This window comes from Phocoena sinus, chromosome 19 (assembly GCF_008692025.1).
Source record: "Phocoena sinus isolate mPhoSin1 chromosome 19, mPhoSin1.pri, whole genome shotgun sequence".
Classification (NCBI taxonomy): Eukaryota; Metazoa; Chordata; class Mammalia; order Artiodactyla; family Phocoenidae; genus Phocoena; species Phocoena sinus.
The window spans coordinates 15,148,049-15,174,109 of NC_045781.1; the positions used below are offsets into that span (position 1 = coordinate 15,148,049).

General features: G+C 38.9%; 2 protein-coding genes across 8 annotated transcripts in view; one reads left to right on the top strand and one right to left on the bottom strand.

Annotated features, from left to right (window-relative positions):
* Nucleotides 1-2,094: 2,094 nt before the first annotated feature.
* Nucleotides 2,095-25,694, bottom strand: ZNF146 (zinc finger protein 146). 6 transcript variants are annotated; one of them, XM_032614636.1, is made up of 4 exons: nucleotides 25,196-25,327; nucleotides 23,610-23,658; nucleotides 14,478-14,715; nucleotides 2,095-4,510 (listed from the first exon to the last, which is right to left on the bottom strand). In XM_032614636.1, exon 4 carries the CDS (start codon nucleotides 4,381-4,383, stop codon nucleotides 3,505-3,507), a length of 879 nt encoding a protein of 292 aa, XP_032470527.1. In that variant the 5' UTR covers nucleotides 4,384-4,510; nucleotides 14,478-14,715; nucleotides 23,610-23,658; nucleotides 25,196-25,327; the 3' UTR covers nucleotides 2,095-3,504. The 6 variants fall into 6 exon arrangements, 4 of the variants coding, with proteins under 4 accessions (XP_032470527.1, XP_032470528.1, XP_032470531.1 ...); XM_032614637.1 differs by lacking the exon at nucleotides 25,196-25,327 and adding an exon at nucleotides 24,808-25,052; XR_004347100.1 differs by having other exon boundaries at nucleotides 2,387-5,159; nucleotides 25,196-25,668.
* The window catches only part of ZNF565 (zinc finger protein 565), a 33,420-nt gene continuing 32,639 nt past the window's right edge, over nucleotides 25,281-26,061 (top strand). Inside the window, exon 1 of one of the 2 annotated variants that reach the window (XM_032614584.1) lies at nucleotides 25,281-25,782. The gene's annotated coding sequence lies outside the window, so the exon portion shown is untranslated. The remainder of the gene's footprint in view (nucleotides 25,783-26,061) is intronic. The other variant, XM_032614585.1, reaches the window with a different exon arrangement.

The following is a 26,061-nucleotide window of genomic DNA, read 5'->3' on the forward strand; positions in this document are numbered from 1 at the left end:
AAGTCTTTATTGAATTTTTGTTACAATATTGGTTGTTTTATGTTTGGTTTCTTGGCCGCGAAGCATGTGGGATCTTAGCTTCCCGGCTGCATTGGAAGTCTTAACCACTGGACCACCAGGGAAGTCCCTCTCAAACCAATTCCTGATTCTATTTCCTCCCAAACTGCTTCTCCATGGCCCCTAATATCTTAATCAGCTATCTGTAGAAGTTAAAAGTTGGCATTGTACTTGATGTCTTCCCGTTATCATGTACCTCATAAGTCCTGTCAGCTCACCTCCAAGTAAATCTCACAACTACCCATTTCCATCTCCAATGCAACATCTCTATCCTAACCTCTGTTACCTTGCTTCAGTGATTGATTACTCAGCCTCTGAAATGGCCACTCTGCCTCTCTACTCTTGCTCCCATTTCAACCCACTCTTCACAAAACATCAAATGATCTTGTCAAAATGTCAGTCATACTGCCACACTCAAGTCTCCTTTGGCAGATTCTCATGGTGCTTAATAAATCAAGTCTTTGACGCAATGGCCTATGACCCTTACATTATATGCTACATGGCTGTATCTTCAGCCACATCGTACACTTCCCCTGCCTCCCGAGCACACACAAGAGCACTAGTAAGATCTTAAGAGGGCAGCAGCATATTGTTTTGATATTCATTATGTATCTACTAAATGGCATCCAACATCCAATAAGTAGGCAAATTATTCGCCAAAGTTTGCAAGCGCCATCTCTCCCATCTATTACACTGTTGTCACAAAAAGCCATTAACTTGCTTTATAGTCTTAGCTCACCACTAAATAGATATAAAACACTAAGCTTGTCACTTACCTCTCATTTTTTCTAGATATAAAATGGAGAAATAAGACTCTACTACCCAGTGGAGCTGCTGTGAAGACCATCAGTTCTCAAAGTGTGGCCCCTGGCACAGCAGCACCTGGGAACCTGTTAGAAATTCAAATTCTCAGCCCCCATCATGCCAGACTTACTGAATCAAGAACTCTTGAAATGGGACCCAGCAATAAACCCTCTAGATGATTCTAATGTACACTGAAGTTTAAAAATTTAGATGAAAACACTGGGGAAAAAAAAAAAAGTAGAGCTAAATAAATGCCAGGTTATGTTGTTATTACTGCCTTGTATGACAGTATGGTGTTTGTTATGCACCAGTGGTAAATAGTAAAATTACAAAGTCAGGTTTTTCATAAAATAACTTGTGTTGGCTCTTTTAAACACAGAACACCTTAAACGTGAAATACATATATGCAGTATGTAAGCAAGGAAAGCAGAGACAGTATTGCTTAAATGACAGATATAACTAAGGAATACCTGAAACAGTTGATGAAAGGTTATCACTGAAAATTAGGATACTTGAGATTTTGTTGGGCTTGGGGCAAGGATAAAGATGTTTAATGGTCCCTCACATGGTTTGGGTATGATATAAGGTAGCTATTAATATGTATCCTGGCAACGTGGGCAATGTGGGAGTAACCACAATTTATCTTATAAATCTTGACTAATAATGATTCAGGTTTCCAATAATCTGGTCACTTGTATCTATTAGGATAGAGTAAGACAAATGTACTTATTAGGAAGTTCAGGTCATCTGCCTACTGACATACTAAAGTGACGATTCTGGGGCTTCCCTGGTGGCGCAGTGGTTGAGAGTCTGCCTGCTGATGCAGGGGACACGGGTTCGTGCCCCGGTCTGGGAAAATCCCACATGCCGCGGAGCGGCTGGGCCCGTGAGCCATGGCCGCTGAGCCTGCGCGTCCAGAGCCTGTGCTCCGCAACGGGAGAGGCCACAACAGTGAGAGGCCCGCATACTGCAAAAAAAAAAAAAAAAAAAATCAAAACCTTTACTTTCAATGCATATGCTGTTCCCATGGAAATTTACAGGACAGCAAAATGGTCATTCCAAAGTCAGTTTATCTGAAAAACACAAATTATATGAAGTCTGTGTGTGTATCCTTATTTAAACTAAATGTTCTTAAAAATTCCTAAGTTCAAATGATGTCACAAAAGTGTTAGAAACGTGTAGACCATATAGTGTACACTATATCATGTAAAAATAAATTAAAACAGATTTGGATTATGCTGTCATTTTTAATTTTAATAAAATAGATAATTTCATACTACATAGAGAGCAAGTCCATCCACTCATCGATAAAATTTTAGAAATATTTTCTATAAAAAGTTTAGTAGCTGACTGCGAATGAATCCATTAGAACATGATTTCTATAGGTACAGTGTTCCCATCCTCACCCCCATTCTTGTTAATTTTGAGAAAATTTAAAAATACAGAAAAGTACAAAAAATAAGACAAGATATCCATATACCACAATCCAGAATTAACCAGTATTTCAATATATTTTCTTGCAGTATTTTTTTTTTAAAGAGAAATGGACGTTTATATATAAAACTGAAGTCCCCTCTAACCAATCCAATCCCCCCCCTCTCCCACACGCATTCCCTTCCCTTCTCCACTCTTCACAGGCAACCACTATCAAGAGTTTGGTCTGTATCCTTCCAAACCATTTCAAAAACATTTAAAAAACATACATACATATATGTATCCATTACCAATATATAGCACTGAAATTTTGAGGGAAGTTTTATTCAAATTTACAAAACTGTCATCGTAATATATGTCATTCTGCAACTTTATCTTTCCCCCTCAACGTGATTTTTGAGATCTTTCTCTGTAATACATATAGATCTCACTTATTACATTTTACAGATATACAGTATTCCATCATAAGTACTTTCCATTTTGTTGCTGATGGGCATTTAAGTTGTTTCCAATTTATGACTACAACATATCATGCCACAGTAAATAGCCTGGTACACATTTCCTGAGCATACAAACTCAGAGTAGAATTGCTAGGTGTTTTTCAATTTGCTATAAGGAATGTTTCCCAACTCCCAAGGTCATAACCCTTTCAGTATATAAATTTTTCATATTACTATTTTTAACCTAACCCCCTTGGATCTTACCTTTGTGTATAGTTCGTATTTTTTTTTGTCCCTTGGAGAACAAATTACCTCCAAATCATTTTTTAAATAGTCCCATTATATTCTCATCTCCTGATGCCATTTCTATATTATAAATTCTAATAAATGCATAGGTGTTTCCAGAATCTCTTCTGTTCTGCTAAATCAATACCATAAAGGTCTCTTCCTAATACTTGCAACCTTTTTTTTTTTTACATTGGTGAAGATCTCCAGATCCATGCAGACGGCAATGTTAAACATGTTTTCCATTCCCAATTTTAGTGGAAATGCATCTAAAGTTTCAGCATTACCTGTGCTGTATGTTTTTTTTTTTTTTTTTTTTGCTGGATATTATCATACAAATGTCTTTCTCTTCAGGATGAATTCTCTGGTATCCTTTAAGTTTTTAGCTTTTGTTTCTCTCATTTGTGATGCTTTCCTTCAGAATGATTATTTCTGATATGAGACGTAAATTCCTGATGAACACCTTTCATGTATCCACAGGTTTTTAATGAGTATGAATTTTCTGGTGTCTAATATGGTGTGATTTCTGGCTGAAAGCTTTCCCACATTCACTACATTGATAAGGCTTCTTACCTGTGTGTATTCTCAAATGTAGAGCAAGGGTTGAGAATTGAGAGAAAGCTTTCCCACACTCATTACAACCATAGGGTTTCTCACCTGTATGGCTTCTCACATGCACCGTAAGAGATGAACTTTGAGAGAAGGCTTTTCCACATACATTGCATTCATAAGGCTTATCACCTGAATGAATTCTCACATGTACAATAAGTGACGTTCGCTGAGAGAAGGCTTTTCCACATTCATTACATTCATAGGGTTTCTCTCCAGTGTGAATATTTTGATGTTTTATGAGGTACTTCTTCTGACCAAAAGCTGTTCCACATTCACTACACTTAAAGGGTTTCTCTCCAATATGAATCTTCTCATGCTCAGTAAGGTTTGATTTGCCACTGAAAGTTTTCCCACACTCCTTACATACAAAGGGCTTCTCTCCTGTGTGAGTTCTCTGGTGTCTGATGAGGTTCGACTTCTGAATGAAAGCTTTCCCACAATCCTTACACTCAAAAGGTTTCTCTCCAGTGTGAATTTTCTGATGGGTAAGAAGGTTTTCCTTCTGGCTGAAGGATTTTCCACATTCATTACATTCAAAAAGCTTCTCTCCAGTATGGGTATTTTGATGTTTAATAACATACTGCTTTTGGCTGAATGCTTTTCCACATTCATTACATTCAAAAGGTTTCTCTCTATTATGAAAATGCTCATGCTCAGTGAGAGTTGATTTGTGGCTGAAGACTTTCCCACATACTTTACAGGCAAAGGGGTTTTCCCCACTACAAATTCTCTGCTGACTGAGGTGTGACATCTGAATGGAAGCTTTCCCACATTCACAAGATTTCTCTCCAGTATGAATTTTTTGATGAATGAGAATTTACTTTTAGCTGAAGGTATTTCCACATTTCTTACATTTGTAGGGCTTCTCTGTGTATGACCTTTCAAATGCAGAGTAAGAGATAAGGTTCAAGAGAAAACTTTATCATACTTAGTACCTTCAAAGCTTTCTCTTCAACTCTAAATTTTCTAATACTCAAATGAAGTTTTGTTACATTCACTGGTTTCTCTCCAGTATGAATTTTCTTCTACTCAATTTGTTATCTAGCTAAAGGTTTTTCAATATTCCTTAGAAGCACAGGGTTTCTCTCCAGCCTGACTTCTACATTTATGAGGTGCAACATGTGAGTGAAAGTTTTACCACATTCAGTAAATTCATAGGTTTTCTCTCCAGTATGAATGCTCTGATATCATATGGGGTTCAAAATTTTTTAAATGAAGGCATTTCCACACTGATTTACACCTAAAGGGGGTTATTACCACAAGGAGTAAGCTGTGGCAGGATTTCCAAACTAATTGATGATTCTTTCCTACACAACTAAGTCTAAATTGTGTTTCAAACTCTTTCTAGCTTAAGTTGAAAAAGGTGTTGCCTTAAAAGATATAAGGTTTGAGATCAGAGGAAGTATTTTTCCAATTTTCTTATATTCACTGCTTTTTTCCTCAGTCTGTACTTTACTGGAGCTGGATGCAACTTGCCTCCCAAGTCTTGTTGCCTCTCTATCTGCTCATCATCTTCTCAGGCTTCTTCTAAAATGGAGTACAAAGAATCATCATTTAAAGGAGTCAATGTGCTTAGAACTGTGGCTGGCACATGGTAAGCACTCAATAAATGTTAGCTTTATGTTATCATCATTATTTATGAATTTTCCCATTACTAGTAATAAAATTTCAGATTGTGCTTTTGGGGATGAACTCGGGTAGCCCACTTCAACAGTATGAAAGAAGCCTCATGACCAATGTCTCCAACTAAATTTTGAGAAGGAAACCTTTATAGAGGACCCCTGGTTGAAAATTAACATTCATATGTACATAAAGCTTAGATTATTCTTGAAAAATAATCTTTCTTATTTCATAATCCAGCAAATTGAATGTAACAAAAAATGAGGAATTAACAAACAGGATAAAGAGGTGACCACATAAAATTAAGAAAGTCTACCTGGGATTCCTAAGAAATGGAAAAAGGAAAAATCAACTGCTTCCTTCTAAAACTCCATTAAAATGACAAGAAAAGGGAAAATGGTACAAACTCACAAGAAAAAAGAATATGATAGGAGACATCAATACACACAGGTATTAACAAAAATTTTGATAACATAAAGTACATGGAAGATTTTCAATACACAGAAGAGCTGAGGAAGTTCGAATAACATAAAGGTATTCCAGAAGAGGATGCCAATGTCAAGCAAGCAAATTTGTGCCACAAAATATCAGAAAGATTCAGGAAATGAAGGGAAATCAAGTATGTCAAAACAAGGAATGAAGGATTGTTGCTGGGTTAAAAAAAAAAAAAGGTTGTGTGAGTTACAGCTGGACCTCTACTGTCAGTCAGGAGGACAAAGGACCACTCCTCTGTAAGAAATGGAAGTTATTCTTTGCAGAAATTTAATCAGAGTAGCTCTAGTCTCAGGGACACTCAACAAATGAGATGACAGGTGCTATACTGAAATCAATGGGATCTATATGTAATATGGTGAAACCTCCAGTTCCAATATGCAGCTGATGCCCAAAATTGTTGGCAACCTGTGAGCAGGATATGAAAGGACCCTTTTCTGGACAAACTGAAAGGCCAGTGAAAAACTTAAACAGGATGCCCACCATCTAAGATGATACTTGTTACTTGTACTCTTTTTTTTTTTTTTTTTGCTGAAACGAAGTACCTGGCCACACCTGAGTTCATGAGAGTAAGGCAGTATAACACTTCTGCAGAAGGAGACCCTGAGTCCATGAGGCATTCTATTTTTCACCCACTAAAGCCTACCAGATGACTAGAAGCACCCAGGCATGAAAGAGCTTACGTTTTAGTGAATCATTCTTAAGTATGACCGTGCAGCCAGTGTTCCACACACATTAGAGGAACCCCACTAACATGACAGATCAACATTGAGAGAAAGAAGAAAGTCTAAGGAAATAAAGGTAAGGCACAGCAAACAACAAAACCCTAAAAACCAATCACAGTTATGAGAAGATATTTTATCAGTGAAACAATAACAGGATTCTGTAAGCAAGAAGCAGAAAGAAAAAGTTCCCTTACAAATTAAGACTGGGGTTGAGGGGGTGGTGAGGGGGAAGGTGGTAAAGCAGACTGTATTACCATTCACCAATAACAGAGTCTCCTAAGCACAGAGGGGTCATACTGTTAATATGAGCACAGGTGACAAGTGTCATTTCCTAGTAGAAGTTTTGTTTGTTTTTTGGGGGGGAACACCTCAGCTTGCAGGATCTTAGTTCCCTAAAACCAGGCATCCAACCGGGCCCCCAGTAGTGAAAGCGCTGAGTCCTAACCACTGGAATGCCAGGGAATTCCCTCTAGAGACTTTTTTCCCCTCTTTTTTTCTTTCTTTCCTTTTTTTTTTGGCCACACCACGCAGAATGTAGGATCTTAGTTCCCCAACCAAATATCGAACCTCTGTGCCCTGCAGTGGAAGTGCGGAGTCTCAACCACTGGACCTCCAGGGAAGTCCTCTCTAGAATTCTTAAAAGGCCCACTTGGTACCCCACACAATGAATAATAAAGATGCATACCTAGACACATCACTGTGACATTTCAAAACAGAAAAGAGGCCATAAATGCTCTCAGAAAAAAGAACATGTATCATTCAAAGAAAAAGGAATCAGAATAAAATTTCCCAACAGAAAGACAGGAAGCTAGAGAGAAAATTCTGAGAGAAAAATTTTAAGCTTAGCCTATCAATCTAATAAGACAGTCAAATAAATCCATTTTTCAGATATGCAAACGCCCAAAAATGCACCTTTTCTCCCAGGATGGTACTAGAAGATGTGTTCCACCAAAATTAGTAGACAGAGAAGGCAACAGATATAGAATCCAAAAAAGAGGGGATGAATAGGGGAAAAAGTGAAGAAAATTTCTATGATAATGGTGATGAAAAGCTATAAGGTAAAAGCTGACTATCAAGTCAGAGTACAGCCAGTCTAGACTGAAGCAGGAAGACAAAAATTCTAGAAGTAATATCTCTAAGGGGAAAAATGGAAGGAGACTTCCCAATGCATTTGACCATGTGGAAACAAGTATTGAGAGGGCTTTGAACTATTCTGAAGAAAGTCCAAGGGAGTCTGTGCTAAATATAGGAAACCAAGCAAGGAAAAGCACTTGGGCAAATCATCTAAGTTGTGAGCTAAACCTAGCCACTTTTCTCATGAAGCACCATTTTTTACTTTATTTTTTGGAGCACCACTAATTTGCTTTAAATAAATTAATAAATGCCTTACAAACTATGGTTATTAAGCCTTGGGTATTGTTTGCCAGGAACTTCCTTCAGACAGAACAAAGTAAGATATCATCTCAAGGAAAATTGACAGTATATGTTGCCAATGATAGAATTCAAGTTTTCAAACAAAAATTAGAATTTTGGAAAACCACAAATCCTCCACCATGAGACTGATAGCTTCCCAATACTTAAAAAACTTTTCTAATGAGACTGGTGATGTTAACAAACTGTGATGTTTTGATATTGTATAGTGAGATACATCAACATTTTAAAGATCTCCATAATTCAACAGACAAATGCGTATTACAAAATCATGCATGCGTAAGAGATCCATTCAAAGTTTAAGACAAACCAATGGATTTTATGTAAGAGAACAAAAAAAATGTGTTTCAAATTTCACATTATGGCTAATCTTAAAAAAAATGATCACTTGTCAAGTGTTGGTATAGTACCAAAGAATATTTACAATTATCTGAAAAGGCTACTAAAATACTTCTCCCTTTTCTAACTACATCTGTGTGAAGCCACAATTTTTTAATATACTTCAACCAAAACAACAGGTTACAATAGCAGATTCTGCTATCTCCTATTAAGCCAGACAATAAAGATATTTACAAACATGCAAAACAATGCCACTCTTCTCACTAAATTTTTTTATTTTGGAAAATTGTTATTTTTATTAAGAAACAATGTAAGTTTATATGTGATGGGGTTTTTTTTAATTAATAAATGTTTCTAAAAGTTTCAATTTTTTGTTAAATAAAGTAAACATCACAAAAGTCCACATAGTAAACCAAAGCTCTTTGCGGGTCCTCAAGTTTTAGGACTGTAAATTTTATTGCTATTGGGTACTGGGTTTCCTTCTGTGGTGATGAAAATGTGATAATGGTGATGACTGCATGACTTTGTGAATATATGAAAAACTACTGAACTGTATATCCTAAAAGGGTAGATCTGGTTAGCTGAATTATATCTTAATAAAGCTGTTATGTAAGAAAAAGAAAAAAAAAATGTTAAGAGTTCCTAAGACCAAAAAACTTTGAGAACCTGATGCTCAAAACATTTCTCATTATTCATTCCACAAATACCTTCTTCTTTCCTACTATGTGCCTGGCACAGTTCTAAGCTCCAGGGATAAATACTACTGAATAAAACAGACAAAATTTTCTGCACCCATCAAGTTTATATTCTAGTGGACAGAGACAAATAGTAAACAAATGAAGGAGATGGGTTGTTAACACGTTTTAAGTGATATGGGGTAAAATTAGGGAAGGGATAGAGTTTCAATTTCAGATGGAGAGGCCTCTGAGAAGGCAAGATTCAAGACATGAAGGAAGAAAGAGTGATCTGGAGGAAGAGCATTCTAAGCAGTAGTTAAGTAAGTTCAGAGGCCCTGAGGAAAAGCCTGCCAAGCATGTTAAATATGCAATCAGTGAGTCACAATTACACATATTATGTTCCTTATATCCTTTGGCTTAGCCTGATCCCCTCCTATTTTTTACACTTCTTAGAATTCACAGAACCTCCTGGAAGCAGCTCCACTAACATGCTCTTAAAAAGACTTCTCCAATCTTGTCTCTTACTTCTAAACATCTTTCCCTTAACTACTAATCACAGTCACATTCACTTTTCTTAAAATAAATGTTTCATATGAAATATTTTTAAACCCAAATTTGTATGTAGCTAAGTCTTAACATGCTAACTCTAATCTGAGATGCTGGATTGCAGTAACAGCTCCACTCTTTTCTTTGGATGGCTGATAGCAAGTATTTTTTAAATATAGGGGGCATTACCAAGGGGGAAAAAAGGAGGGGAGGACAGTTTAGAGTTTAAAGACTAAAAAGACAACAACCAAACCCAAAGTTTAAACCTTGACTGGATTCTGGTATTTAAAAAAAAGCTATAGAGGGAGCTCCCTGGTCATCTAGTGGTCAGGATCTGGCGCTTTCACTGCTGTGGCCTGGGTTCAATCCCTGGTCAGGAAACTGAGAACCCACAAGGCTCGAAGAGGCCAAAAAAAAAAAAAGCAAAAAGCTACAGAAAGTATTTTGGAGATAACTGGGGAATCTAAATACGGACTCTTACACAATATTAGCACATTATGACTAATCATCTAATGTGTGGTAACAGTATTTTTGTTATATAGAGGGCTGCCAGTATTTTTAGAAAATGCTTACTTAATTTTTTAGGAGTGAAATGTCATGCTGTTTGTGTGCTGTAGTGCACACAATACACATGCACTGGGATACAGATACATCAAACATGGCAAAATACTAACTATTGAATCTGTGTGGTGGGTATAGAGGAGATCACTGTACTCTTCTTTCAGTGTTTTATGGTGTTTGAAGATGTTAAGAATTGATTAAAAAAACAAATGTTCCACAATAATAATTCAGATTTAACAAGTTACACGTGTAATCAAAACTGCAAACAAAATATAAAACATGGGCCTTCCTTTCAACAAGTTCATAAGATATCCAGACATAAAAACAAACAGAAAAAAACCACTTAAGATGGTATTTACTAAGGACTTTTGAATTTCTGTGGAAAATGTGAAGCAGGATGGACAATCAGAAAGGAGATCAAAAAAAGAGGAAGTAACAGGTTTAAATAAGCAGGAACTAAATAGGTAGGGTATTTCATAATCAAAGGCCAAGATTCAAATAATTTTATAGAAAGGAAATATGTTCACATTTATATTCACATGGTTAATATGCCCTCTCTTGATTAGAGCAAAGTATATCTTTTAAAAGGTTTGACTGACCATATCACAAGGACCATAAGAAAAGAAATAATCCAGACCTAATTTGAAAATGGTTTGAAGTTAACGTCTGGACCTGAAATAATGAGCTGAAATCTCTAATTTGGGTAGGATATTAATGATTTCACGGTCTGACACAATGAAAATGAAGTCAATTGGACAGTTGTTTATCCCGTAAACAGGTAAAATCATGGTGGGCAAGACAAAAAGCCTGGAGGTGCCAAAATAAAAATTGATATTTATAGAAAGAATTACTTCTAACTTCAGAATGAATGAGTCACTTTCTAGGAATCAGTTTATAAAGGGAAGGAGGAAAGGCAGAATACAAAGTTCCAGAAGCCACCTCCAGTAAGAGGATTGGGGGGGGGGGCTCAAAAGATAAGGAAACACTTAAGACAGAAAAAGCAACATCTCAGGCCATCAAAGCACCAATCAAGCTGAAGTGGGAGAGAATTCCTAGAGGAGGGACTCAAACATAACATAAATAGATGCTTTCTTCTAAAATGATAAAGACATCTCTGCTCACTTTATGCCTGTGAAGGAGAAAGATAAAGAAGAAAAAAAAAAAGGGAAAACGGCGTTGTTGATAAGAGTAGGAAGTAGCTATAATTCTAATGTCTTATGAGAAAGGATATGAGTGGGCAGCTGCCATTGCTGTTTTTAGGAAGAGCTCTCATGCACAATGCTCTCCAAAAACAAAAGGCACAGCTTCAAGGGCCATTATCACTACCTCCTTGTTTCTAACAACAGAATCCAGGAATGTAGGCTGGATGCAGGAGACTTGGTGGACACTCTGGCATCCCTGGATGGTAAGAAAAGTTAACACTGAGCAAGGAAATGCAGAGACACCATCACTGAATAAAGCAGCTTATTAGTACAGCAAAACAGAAGTCATCACAAGTTTCTATCTCCCTAAATTCCTGACTTGTGCATCCAACTGTCTACCTGAATATGCACTTAGATGATGGACCAGTAGATATGTCACAAATAACGAGTCCAAAAGAAAACTCGTGATCTCCCCAAATTCCTGAAGTCTTCCTATCTCAGTAAATGGTAACTCATCCTCTTCTAGTTAAACAGTCATCAACAACTCCTCTTTCTCTTATAACCAACATAAAATAAGTCAATCTTGTCAGCTGTTTCTTTAAAATATCTTAAGAATCTGACTGTGTGTCACTAAGTACAATTACTACCTAGATTACTGCAATAGCCTCCCATTAATCCCCTCTACCATGTTTTCTTTATAGCAGCCAAACTGTAATTCTGATCTTTTCACTCCTCACCTCAAATCCCCCTGCTTTTTTCTCCAAATATTTCATTTTTATTAGAGTATTTTTTTGGGGTGGTAGAGCATATTACAATCTCAATTATCCTAACAGGCTTTTAAAGGAAAGCAGTTCTGGGACGTCCCTGGTGGTGCAGTAGTTAAGACTCCAAGCTCCCAACGCAGGGGGCCTGGGTTCGATCCCTGGTCAGGGAACTAGATCCCACGTGCATGCCGCAACTAAGAGTTCACATGCCACAACTAAAGAGCCGGCAAGCTGCCAACTAAGGAGCTCACGAGCAGTGCCGCAACTAAGGAGGAAACGAGCTGCAACTAAGGAGCCGGTGAGCCACAACTAAGGAGCTACCAAGCCACAACTAAGAACTGGCACAACCAAATAAATAATAAAAATTAAAAAAAAAAAAAAAAAAAAAAAAAAAAGAACCCAGAATTCCTTCAGGTTCACATGCCTGGGAGGAGCAGGGAGAAAAAACAGGAAAGCAGTTCTATCTGACAAGGAGAGAAGAATCAATGTTTAGGGAATGGTTATTAAGCAGAGAGGAGTAGAGTAACTCTTCCTCCATATGTCAGCAAACTTGAATACACTCAGCTTTGATACCTTGCCAACTTGCAAAGCATCTAATGGTGGCTTGAGCCACAAGGGATAAATGAATTATGGTATTTAACAATATTTATTGCTTGACTACTGGCTTCATACAATTTGGTGATTTACCTCAAAACCCTTTGATGGTCTCCCAAAATCACTCAGAATAAAGGCCAAAGTCTATGATTTGGCCTGTTAACCTAAACAAACCTATTCTTATTTCCTTTGTTCACTCTGCTCCAGCCCACTGCCCTGATCATTATTTCTTGAACAGCACACTTCAGCCTCAGGGTTTTTAAGATTTTGTTCCTTTTAGCCGAACGCTCTTCCACCAAATACTGCACTCCCCACTCTCATAGTCTTAAATGCCATCCTCTTAATGAGACCTTTCCTTGACCAACTTCTTTAAAATTATAACCCCTCAACTTGCCCTCTCTATGCCAGTTTTCCTTGCTTTACTCTTCTGCATAGGACTCATCACCAACTGACAGAATATATCTTTTACCTATTTATTCATAGTCTGTCTTCCCCAATTTGAATATAGGCCTCAATAGGGAGGAATTTTTGGGCTTCTCTGGTGGCGCAGTGGTTGAGAGTCCGCCTGCCGATGCAGGGGACATGGGTTCGTGCCCCGCTCCGGGAAGATCCCACATGCCACGGAGCGGCTGGGCCCGTGAGCCATGGACGCTGAGCCTGTGCGTCCAGAGCCTGTGCTCCGCAACGGGAGAGGCCACAACAGTGAGGGGCCCGCGTACCGCCAAAAGAAAAAAGAAGAATTTTTTACTGCTTTGATCACTGACATTTCCCTAGTAACTGAACTGGTGCCAAATTCAAATCATTCAGTAAATACTTATTGAATATACGAATATACTACGTTGGTAGAAATGTAAATTGGTTTACTTCTCTTGAGAACAATATGCCTATTTCTATCAAATCTATAAAAAAACATAACTTTGACCCAGCACTTCCACTTAGAGTAAATTATGATGTAACTATATCTGCAAAGACATATAAACAAGTATATGCACATTCATCTTCAATTGCATAAGCCTGGAAACAACCTAAATGTCCATTAGTACGAGACAGGTTAAACAAATTAAATGTTGATACAGAAAAAAAGAAAACTATGTACACAATAGAATACATACCACCATTTACATGAAAAGGAAAACTGAGGGCTTATATATATTCATATTTGCAGCACAGATACATAATATATGCTGGTTTATTCGTAGACTACCTCAAGAAGGATACATGTGAAACTCTTAAAAGTGACTGCATCTTTGAAAAAGAACTACAGGACTCAGGGTCAGAACAGCAGACTTTTTCACTGTATACCTGATGTTCAAAAATTTTTACAAATTCACATTAAACTAAAAAACAAATACAGACTCATACATCCATACACACACACACAGCAGACAGGCAGAATTGACTTCTAAGGCAAAAACTTCTGAAAGAGGTACAGGGGGGCAGAAGGGAGTGAGGCAGGAGTTTGTTGATGTATAATGGGGACGTTGGATAAGAAGACAACAGGAAGTGTGATTACAGATGCAAAATATAATGCTGAGGCATTTAACCACTAAAAGAATTAGAGAAATTGGTAAGTAATAAAAAGGAACCTAAATATCAGATAATATATAAAGACTTAAGACATATAAAAGAATGCACAAAGGAGTCTATACACATCAGGGGATATGAAACCGAGGGCATCATAAGAGAGAGAACAATGACACAGAGACAGTACAAATGAAGTGTGAAGTGCTGACATGCAGAATAAAGGTAAGAGGGGAACCTGGTCCTCTAGCATCTGATTAAAGGAGTAGACTACTAAAAGAAAAAATGACTGGAAATGTCCTTCAGGTTTCTAAAGAATTCATATCAAGTGGTATTCTAAGACTAGGGCCTGTAAGAAAACATCCTTAAAAGCATTTCAGAGGTGGCAATGCCGACTGAACAACTGTGACCTGCCTGGTTGTGATGCACTCACCTGGACAAATTTCCTTTACACTTCTTTCTCCAACATCCACAGTTCGTCTTCTTGCTTCAACAGAGGATCACAGACAGCTTGGCCAGCTTATAACCTGCTATTGGGGAAATGACACAGCACTAGAATGTTAATGCTGGAGCCAAAGTTCTGTCCTAGAACTCAGGCTGAGCCCTGGGGCCTCCTGGCCTTCTGAAGGATGAGGAAGGTGCAGTCTCCAGGAATGCACAAGGAAGCGACCCTGTGAAAAAGAACAAAGTAATGACTTTTTGTCTTAGAGATTAAAGCACACACATCTATATGAGCAAAGGGACTATTTGGGTCCTGAATTTCAAAGCCATACACTCTTTCAACCTTTTAAGGCTCCACACATCCAGAAATGGAGGAAGAAAGAGGGAATGTATTTTGAAAATTTGACCTACATAGGAAAAGCTGTTCATACCTTACATGACTGGCTGCTACTGTTCTCTAGCACCACATTCCTATGTAGGCTCCTAAGTGGATTTTAACTGTGGCCCTTATTCCTGGATGAAATTCAATACTCATATCTATGACTATAACAACATACACCTAACAGAACTAAGCCACATGGATAAAGTTGTTCTTGACAGTATTCAGGAATAAAAACTGAAGTTTTCCTGGAGTCCTAATATTTACTTTGTTAGCAATATCCTCTGAAAGAAACTATATACTAAAAATGTCCTGTAAATATATGTTCATTCACACATTCAAAAAAACCGTTTTTAAGAACATTATTGGGACAATGGACAAAATTTGAATATGGATTTTGAATTAAACAATAGTATTGGCATTATATTTTCTGATTTTGATTACTGTACCATGGTTATGTATAGGAATGTCCTTGTTCTTAGAAAATTTATGCTGAAGTATTTGCAGATAAAGGGAGCATGTATACAACTTAGTCTCAAATAGTTCAGAAAAAAAATGTACACACATATTTGGAGAATAAGAGAAGGAAAAATAAAGCAATAAAAAAGTAAATGATTGGTGAATTTCGGTAAAGGGTATATGGGACTTTTCTGCACATATACCCTTCTCTAGAAAGGGTACATGCAACTTTTCTATAAAGTTGAAATCATTAAAAAAAAAAAGCAAAATCCTAAGTTACTACTTATACACTCTATCTACTATGCATTGAAAAAGCTTGGTCACCAGCTTGTACTGGGGTGTGGCAGATGGAAGGCTTAGAGCCTGCTTTAAACAGTAATGTACACAGAGATAAACATGAGAGAGCGAGTTGCCTAGAAACACCCTGCAAAAGGAGATCAAGTTTGATCTTCTGGACATTCAGAGTGTCAGGTTTCTGAGGATCATGCAGGCAAGTATATCCATTACACAACTGCATATATAAATTAGGAGCTCAGAACAGCCTAGAATGGAAATGGGAATTTGTCAGTTGTCAGAATATCACTGCTGTTGAAGACAGGTGGAATACTACTGTGACTGCTTATAGAGAACATACACAGTCCGTGAAGATGGTCAAGGATGGAATCCTAGGAACACAAAGGTCAAGGACACAAGGAAAGGTTTCACAGGAGCATGGTGGCTGTTTAGTTTCAATCTTTCAAATACTTTTCCTGAAAACCATATAAAACATCAAAAATAATGGGGTAATGGGGAGGGTGGAACAAGGGGGCAAGAAGCTAATCCATACGCTACATCTGTAGTGAAACTAGTAGAGAAAATTTATGTTAACTCTAAATTATTTGTAAGTACGGACCAAAAACCCAAAATAGCCGAAGTGGTACAGGAACCACAATAGTGTAATAGGTGTAGCAAGAAAGACTAGATAATAGCGAGAAGTCTTTGAGGTAACAGATCTCAGAAATAACTAGCAGATATTCATTCTCAGAATGAGGGATTCACCCTGAGTGAGAACTGTTGTAATGAAGTCTAATCATGAACAAGACTAGCCACAAAAGAAAAGACAAACCCCCAAACTCCATGTACCTCTGCCAAAGGGAAACCCAAACAGGAGGCCTAAAGAAGTTACAAAGAAGCCTAGGAAGAACTCAAAACGCTGAGGGAGATTCTCAGGACTTAAAGAGTTCAGAAATCTGCAGCTAGTATTTCCTTACAGAACGAGTAGACCTTACCCTAAGACGGAACTAATGAAAGCAAGACCTAGATTAAACAGAAAGAGACTGCAGGGGAAGCAGAAAGAGCAGGCTTAAAAAGTACTTGGGGGCTTCCCTGGTGGTGCAGTGGTTGAGAATCCTCCTGCCAATGCAGGGGATATGGGTTCGAGCCCTGGTCCGGGAAGATCCCACATGCTGCGGAGCAACTAAGCCCATGCGCCACAACTACTGAGCCTGCGCTCTAGAGCCCGCTCGCCACAACTACTGAAGCCCCTGCACCTAGAGCCCTTGCTCCGCAACAAGAGAAGCCACCATAGTGAGAAGCCTGTGCACCACAACAAAGAGTAGCCCCCACTCGCCACAACTAGAGAAAGCCCATGCACTGCAACGAAGACCCAACACAGCCAAAAATAAAATAATAAATAAATTTATATATTAAAAAATATAAAGCAGGGCTTCCCTGGTGGTGCAGTGGTTGAGGGTCCGCCTGCCGATGCAAGGGACACGGGTTCGTGCCCCAGTCCGGGAAGATCCCACATGCCGCGGAGCAGCTATGCCCGTGAGCCATGGCCGCTGAGCCTGTGCGTCCGGAGTCTGTGCTCCACAACAGGAGAGGCCACAACAGTGAGAGGCCCACGTACCGCATTAAAAAAAAAAAAAAAAAGCAAATGCATCATCCTGGAAGGCAAGTACTATGAAGATTTATGGGAAACAGAGAGATGGAGGTAAAAGTCGGCCTCAACCAGGTTAGGGTCATCTAGCCAGAGAAGGTGTGGAAGCCCTCTGCTTTTAAACACTAGAAGAGGCACATGAGCTTTGAAGTATAGAATGCTACTATGTTTCCTTTTTCCTGGTACTTGTCTATGAATATCTACCTCATACAAACATGAGAAACACAAAATATTTTGTCTGTGTCCATACAAGGATGCTTTAAAGAAAACAGTGGCAATGAACACCATAATTTTCCAACAGTTAAACTCACCTGAAAATACTGCCACAAGTAGATAAAAAATGAAACACAATGTAACAAAATTAATTTTTTAAAAAAGACATAAAAACTTTAAGAAGCAAGCAAAACTATAAAAAGAACACAAAAGATAAATGGAGAAACTGATTTAAGAAATCGTCACCCAAAAGGAGGAAATGGAAAGAAAATAGCAGTGGACATCTTATTTTTGTTATATTTGACTTTTTTTTAAGACTGCAGCTATCAGAGTTTAGAGGGATTTTTATTTCCTTGATTAATGTGATCTTTCCTGGTTGTTGTATCTGAGGCATAACAGTGGTCTCATCCTTAAACGTTTTGTTTCTACTCACATCCCCAGAGACCCAGGCAGCATGGGTAATTTATACATATATAGATAATCATAATCTATATCTGACCATGAAAGCCAGCATCTTACCTAATGCAAAAATATTGAAGGTATTTCTATTAAACTCTAAATAAAGATAAGGATGCCCACTGCCTCATTTAAAAATATAATTATAAACAATAATTCAGTAAATTAAGCAGGGAATAAAATTAACTTATAGAAATCAACAAACTTTGGGACTTCCCTAGTGGTGCAGTGGTTAAGAATCCGCCTGCCAATGCAGGGGACACGGGTTTGAACCCTGGTCCGGGAAGATCCCACATGCCACGGAGCAACTAAGCCCGTGCACAACTACTGAGCCTGCGCTCTAGAGCCTGCGTGCCTCAACTATTGAAGCCCATGCGCCTAGAGGCCATGCTCCGCAACAAGAGAAGCCACCACAATGAGAAGCCCGCGCACCGCAACGAAGAGTAGCCCCCATCACCGCAACTACAGAAAGCCCGCAAACAGTAACGAAGACCCAACACAGCCAAAAATAAATAAATAAATTTATATATATAAAAAAGAAATCAACAAGCTTTATATATAGCACAATGACTCCATTCATAACAGCAATATAAAAAATAAAGTACTTAGAAATAAACTTAGTAAAAAGTGTCTAAAACCTATATGAAGAAAATATTAAAACACTCTAGGGCTTCCCTGGTGGCGCAGTGGTTGAGAGTCCGCCTGCCGATGCAGGGGACACGGGTTCGTGCCCCGGTCTGGGAAGATCCCACATGCCGCGGAGCAGCTAGGCCCATAAGCCATGGCCGCTGAGCCTGCGCGTCTCGAGTCTGCTCCGCAACGGGAGAGGCCACGACAGTGAGAGGCCCGCTTACCGCAAACAAACAAACAAACAAACAAAAACCACTCTAGAAGACCCAAAAGTAAACTGGAATATATACAACACATATCATGTACATAGACAAGAATATTTAATATTATAAAGATCTAATGTCCCTTTTGCTAAATTATTTTACAAAATTTAATGCAATATCAGTTTTTTTCTAGAATTAGACAAGCTGATTCTAAAGTTTACACAGAAAAATAAACAAGAATTAGGAAACTGTAAAAAAAACAAGCAATAAGAGAAGAGTAGCTATAATAGATATTAAAACAAAATTATAAAGCATCCATACTAAAAAGATAAATATTGGTACACGAATATAGGCTGGAAGATGGATGAGAATATCAAGTCCAGAAATAGACCAAAAACACGAGAATTTACTATATGATCAAAATGGAATCTTAAAATAGTGGAGTTAAGGCGTTTTAATAAATGGTGTTGGAAGAACTGGGTAGCCTATTGGAAAAACATAAACCTGGATGCAAACCTAAATATCATACACGAGGATATGAAAACCCATAGAAATTATAATCTTTTAAGGATTTGAAAGTATAGGTGAAACTTGGAGTGGGAAAGGCTTTCTATGACCATAAATGGAAAGACTGATAAATCTATTACATAAAAATAAAAACTTCCTGATTCCACATGGTTTAAAAAAACAAACCAGGGCTTCCCTGGTGGCGCAGTGGTTGAGAGTCTGCCTGCCGATGCAGGGGACACGGGTTCGTGCCCCGGTCTGGGAAGATCCCACATGCCGCGGAGCGGCTGAGCCTGCGCGTCCGGAGCCTGTGCTCTGCAACAGTGAGAGGCCCGCGTAGCGCAAAAAACAAAACAAAACAAAACAAAACAAAACAAAACAAAAAAAAAGCCAATGTGAACAATATCAAAACACAAATTTAAAACTTGGAAAAAAAACTGCAACTCATTTCACACAGGGCTAACCTTTCTAATGTAATTTAACAGCTCCTAGAGGAAAGAGACACCCCATAGTAAAAGGAGAAAAAGGATATGAACAGAGTTCCCAGATAAGTACATATGGCCCTTAAACATACGGAAGATACTCAACCTCACCCATAATAGAGATGTAAATTAAACCTACACTGAGATACCAATTTTCACTCATTCCTTTGGCAAAAAAAAAATATGTAACTCTACATTGTGATGATAAGGTTCTAGGAGGAAAGGTGTTCTTTTAGATTGCTAATGGAAATGAAAGTACTTAGCCCTATGGGCAATTCTACTTGTAGCAATCTACTTTAAAGATAATCTTGCATAAGTACAAAATGACACAGATGAAAAATTATTCATTACTGCAGTAACAGCAAAAGACTGGAAACAACCCAAATGTCCAGAGCAGAATCAACTACGGTACATGCACACAATGGCATCTTATTTATAAGGCAGTTAAAAAGAAAAATATATATATAATGATTAATAAAGGATATCTCCAGGACGTATTGTTAAGTGAAGAAAGTGAGGAACACAGATGTACATAGTACATCTTTTACGTAAGGACAGTGGAGGATAGGAGGGAAGAATAAACATACACTAATGGCCCAACAAACAAAAAAAATCTACTTGAAGGATAAAGAAACAAAAAAACAAGAAACTATATTTAATTGGGACAGAGAGGAATGTGATGGGGGGGAGCAGAATGAGATATCTCTATGAGATACAGTTTTTGTTGAATCACCGAAATGCATTATTTACTTTTTATATGATCAAATTGATTTTTTGAAAAAGTAATCCCTGAACTTGAAAACAAACTGAAACAAATGAACTCAACTGTACATTAACTTGGTAACATAATTCCTCAAAGAAAGGATTTATTTCAAATGACTTTAGAACAGAGAACTTTGACTACACATCTTTCCTGGGATGCATTCTAAGGACAAAAATAGCTACAAAGAAAATTTTCACATGATACAGTATGTTTATGGTTACTACTATCAACATTGTTATTTCTGAAACCATTTTTTTTATAGTGGAGGATAAAGCAAATAATCCTATACTTATATTAACCAGTTCCAAAATTTTTACTATAAAATACAATTGGGGCTTCCCTGGTGGCACAGTGGTTGAGTCCGCCTGCCGATGCAAGGTACACGAGTTCGTGCCCCAATCTGGGAGGATCCCACATGCCGCGGAGCGGCTGGTCCCAGGAGCCATGGCCGCTGAGCCTGTGCGTCCGGAGCCTGTGCTCCGCAACGGGAGAGGCCACAGCAGTGAGAGGCCCGCGTACCGGGAAAAAAAAAACAATTAGGAGCTAAGTATGAGGTAAAAATACTGAACCATTTAAACTGAATTATAAATACTAATATGAACTCATGATTTTTCAAAATGGGTTTTCTAGTTCCATCTCTGAAATGGCCTTGAAACAATTACCTCTGCAGCAATAAAATAACATCCAGGAGCTACCCTGGGTCTGCCCGCCAGTGCAGGGGACATGGGTTCGATCCCTCGTACGGGAGGATCCCACATGCCGCACAGAGGCTGGGCCTGTGCGCCATAGCTACTGAGCCCGCGCTCTGGAGGCCACAAGCCACAACTGCTGAGCCCACACGCCACAACTACTGAGGTCCGCGCGCCTGGAGCCCCTGCTCTGCAACAGGAGAGGTCACCATGACGGGAGGCCCGTGCACCACGGTGAGGAGTGGCCCCCGCTCTCAGCAACTGGAAAAAGCCCACGCACAGCAATGAAGCCAGTGAAGCTGAAAGAGGGGAGGGGATGGGGGAGGGGAGGGAAGGGGATGGGGGAGGGGAGGGGATGGGGGAGGGGAGGGGAGGGGATGGGGGAGGGGAGGGGAGGGGATGGTGGGGAGAACGAACATCCAGCACCCAGATCTTGGTCTCCAATACCACTCTCCAGTAAAAGGAACCAGAGCTCCTTGAAGAAATAGCTAATTCCAAGTCTGGGAGGGAAGGTACAAGATGGGCCTGGAGTGCAAGATAGCTTTCAAAGTTAAATGGGGGCAAGTTAAAATGAGACTGGAGTTAGCATGAAGGAATGTCCACTGACTAAAACTGTGACAATACGACTATCAAAAAGAAAACTAGCTGCAGTTATTAGAGCACAACTTTAAAATGATGCTTAAAGAAAAAGCCAGGATAAATCTGACACAATTTGAGGTAGCAATCAAATAAATGTAAAAGAAATGAAAAAACTAGAAAATCACTTTGCAACCTTGAAGAAATTATTGATTCAGCTAAGGATTATTTATTGGTGTTAAAACCATTCATTAAATGATTGATGGGGAATGGACATTTGTACTGTGCCAAATTATGAAACCATACAGATTACACTTTGGTCATAAAGGGGAAAATACAATCACTAATGGTGGACCAGTCATATATTTCTGTCCTGATGTTATGCAATTTGAAGATCACCTCTGATGTAGTCTGACCCAAAACAGGTCACAATTAGAATTTTTAAAGAACATCATCAGAGGCTCTGAATTAGAACCATGAGAAAGTAACCATCATAGAAATCAAAGAACAAATCTCATGAAGGAGGCAGTGATGAATTTCTAAGGATGAATGTAACCTGAACAAAGAACTCTAACTTCCTCATTCCCGTTACAAAAGAAAATGTCAAAAAAAAAAAGCTTAAACATTGAAATTAAAAAAGAGCATCTACATATCTGAATCTTTCAGAAAATTTTACCAGAAACAGTAAGAATGAATGTACTGTTTCTGAGGAAATTTTTTGTCCCTTTCTGAATTTTCTAAAAATTTTTATTTTATATTGGAATATAGTTGATTAACAATGTGCTAGTTACAGGTGTATGGCAAAGTGATTTAGTTACACCCATACAAGTATCCACTCTTTTTCAAATTCTTTTCCTATTTAGGTTATTATATTGATCTGAGTTCCCTGTGCTATACAGTAGGTCCTTGTTGCTTATCTATTTTAAATATAGTACTGTGTACATGTCAATCCCAAATTCCCAGTCTACCTCCCCCCCCACACACACTCTTTTCCTCTGGTAACCATAAATTCATTCTGAGTGTTTGCTTTGCAAATAAGTTCATTTGTATCATTTTTTAAAGATTCTGCCTATCATATATTTGTCTTTCTCTGTCTGACTTAACCTCACTTAGTATGATAATCTCCAGGTCCATCCACCTTGTTGCAAATGGCATTATTTCTGAGGAAGTATTATTCTGTAGATAGTAACAATAGTACTACTTAAAGTTTATCCAGTACTACTAAGTAATAAGGCACTATTCTTTAGAACTCCTCCATCTACACAACTACTCTGTGAATCAGATACTATTATTTTCTCTATAATACTGGATGAGAACCTGAGGCACAAGGGATCACCTGCCTAAGGTCACCAAGGTACAAAGTGGCAGAGGAAAGAGTCTGGTTCTATGGCCTACTTTTAAAAAAAAAGTACTTTGACTTTTGAATATATACTAAATTCATATAGTTAGGGGAAAAAAAACAAAACAAAACATAGAAAGCTATTTGCCCTTGTCCTATCTATGCCAGTACCTCTACCCCCAACAGAGGTAGCCACTCTTACTAGTTTCCTGTGGATCTTGTTTCTTAAAGGAAACAAATACAAGTATATATTCTTATCTCTCCCCTTTCTTACTCTAAATGAAGCATACCATATATTCTGCATCTTGCATTTTTCACTTAATACATTTCTGGAGTTATTTCAGTGTCAGTATACAGAAAGCTTCCTCCTCATTCTTTTATAGAGCTGCAAATTATTCTGTTGTATACATACATCATAATTTTATTGAACCAATCTCCTACTGATGGGCATGAATTGTTTCTAATCTTTTCCTATGTGAAACACTGCTGCAATGAACAACCTTGTACCTGTACAACTTCATGTAAATTCAGGTACATTTGAAGAATGAATTTCCATCTGTAAAATAAGTCAAAAAGAAAATACATTTGTAGTTATTATACATACTGCTGAATTGCCCTTCATAGGCCTGCTTCCTGCTAATACCAATACTATTTTAATTTCTGAGGATTTAAAATGTTACTGTTGGGGGAATTCCCTGGTGGTCCAGTGGTTAGGACTCTGCGCTTTCACTGCTGAGGGTGCCTGTTCAATACCTGGTTGGGGAACTAACATCACAAAAGCCCAGGGGAGTGGCAAAAAAAAAAAAGTAAAATGTTACTGTTGGGCTCCCACCTCCCCATACCCCAACTGCTTTCCTTTTTCAGAGTTTTACTAGCTATTCTAGCTTGTCTATTTTTCCATATGAAGTGCAGAATCAGCTTACCTAGGTCCAAAAAAAAAAAAAAACTGGATACTTTTATTGGGATAACATTAAATTAATAAATTTACTTAAATTAAATTTGCACACACTTCTTTAAGACGTCTTCCTATTGAAAAACACTGTATATTTGTTCACATCTTATGTTATGCCCTTTAGCAGTATTTTAAAGTTCTTTTCCAATAGTTTTGCACATTTCTTAAGTTTATTCCTCAATTTTTAAAAAACTGTTCTTGTAAATAATGGTTTTCTTCTATTATACCTTCTAACTGGCTGTGGTTTGTCTATTTGAAGGCTACTGATTTGTAGATATTGATTTGGTCCCCAATTATTTACAATCACGTGAAGGATAACTGAAGGTGGATTCCTTACTTTTTCGTTACTTTACAAAATCCATACAACCTGGGAACACCTCCACGCGTTTAGGAGTTAGAACAACTAACTAGTCCAGACTCATGTAATAAACACTGAAGGAACTAAGTTTTTTTCAAAGAACGAGGATAACCGTGCCGAACCTAGAACCCCAAACCCTTGACTCCCCAGTCCTCGGCCCTCTGCACTATTTGACACTGCTTCTCAACATGTAAGACTGATATTTACTCTAAATTAACAGGAGACCTATTAAAGTACCCCAAAGATCAGAATATTTGAGACCGTTTGAAGCAGGCTCCCCATAACAAAAATTTCCTTTGAAATATTTTTGTTTAAAAAAAACACGGTGATTTGCATTCTACCCCAATTAAAAACAAACGCGCTTTTATACAAAAGTCCATTTAAAAAGTATTTACCACTTAGCTTTTATATCACCCTTAAAATCTTCAAGTAAATTAGATGTTCCAGGAAGACGGCACCGTTATTATCAGCACTTTCGACACGGGAAGTGCCGCTCGGATGTTATTTTCTCAATGCTGGTTTCCTACATCTCTCTCTCTTAGAAACAACCATACACAATGCTGCACCCACAGTTTCTCCCTCAATCTCAAACATCCGATCAAACTTGCGGTCAAACTCAGGGTCATGCACGCTCGAACCCTCCTCAGAGGCCCCCACCCCCACCCTACATGTAGGCCAGAAGCTCTTCAACCCACTCCCCACCCTCGCGCCGCACCCCAATAGATCTAGAATCCTTCTCTTCAACCTCCCAGACCCCATCGGCCCAAGACACCCACATCCCACCTCCTATTTTCGCGCCACGTGGATCCAGGGGCCGGACTGACCCGCGGACAAAGACCAAAATGTCCACTCGGTGCGCTGCGCCTGCGCACTCCGAAGCCGAATGAGCACTCCCAGAAATCTCCGCGATGAGGCCCGCACGGTCACCGCGGCCAAGCGCAGGCTGGTATCTAATTACCGTCTATCTACAGCAACGCCGCTTTTCCGGCCTTGGACTACATTTCCCTTAAGGCTTTGCTGGTCGACATTCTATGTCTCTCCGTCTGTCTTTCCCACGCGAACTTGGCGGCCTCTTCCTGTGATTATGATGCTCTCAGGGTGAGTACTTTTGCCTTGGAGGAAGATCAGCTCAAGCCTGGTGGACGGTTTGGAGCCGGAACCCCACCCCGTCTTTGAAGCCTCCCGAGGGCAGCTTCAAACGGGCCAAGCCCATACTCTGAGGTTATGAGGACGCCATCTTCTCTGTAGCTGGTCTGGTTCTGGACTACATTTCCCAGAGTCCACAGCGGCCCAGCGTTACGTCTCTCTTGATGTCGTGGCGAGGTCTTTAGCTTCGCAGGGCCCCGGACGCGACCACGGGGAGGCAGAAGGTGAGGGGTCTGGGAGTCCGGGGCGGGGACAGGGCGTGTCCAGAGAGCCTTGGGTTTTTGCGCGCTGGCGCGAGCGGGCTGAAAATACACAATTCTGAATGTGTCTTTGTGTGTCATGGTGGTGAGTAAATTGTGTGACTGTGTGTGCCTTAGTGGGTGTGAGATTGTGGCTGTGTATAAGGCTGTGGAGGTGTCTATGATCGTGTTTCATTGTGTGTCCTAAGAGTGGCTATGTGTTTGTGTGACATTGACCATTTGTTACAGCACCAAATGTGTGGG

Coding starts and splice junctions, on each gene's coding strand:
- ZNF146 (XM_032614640.1), bottom strand. CDS start 4,383: ATGTCACACCTCAGTCAGCAGAGAATTTGTAGTGGGGAAAACCCCTTT.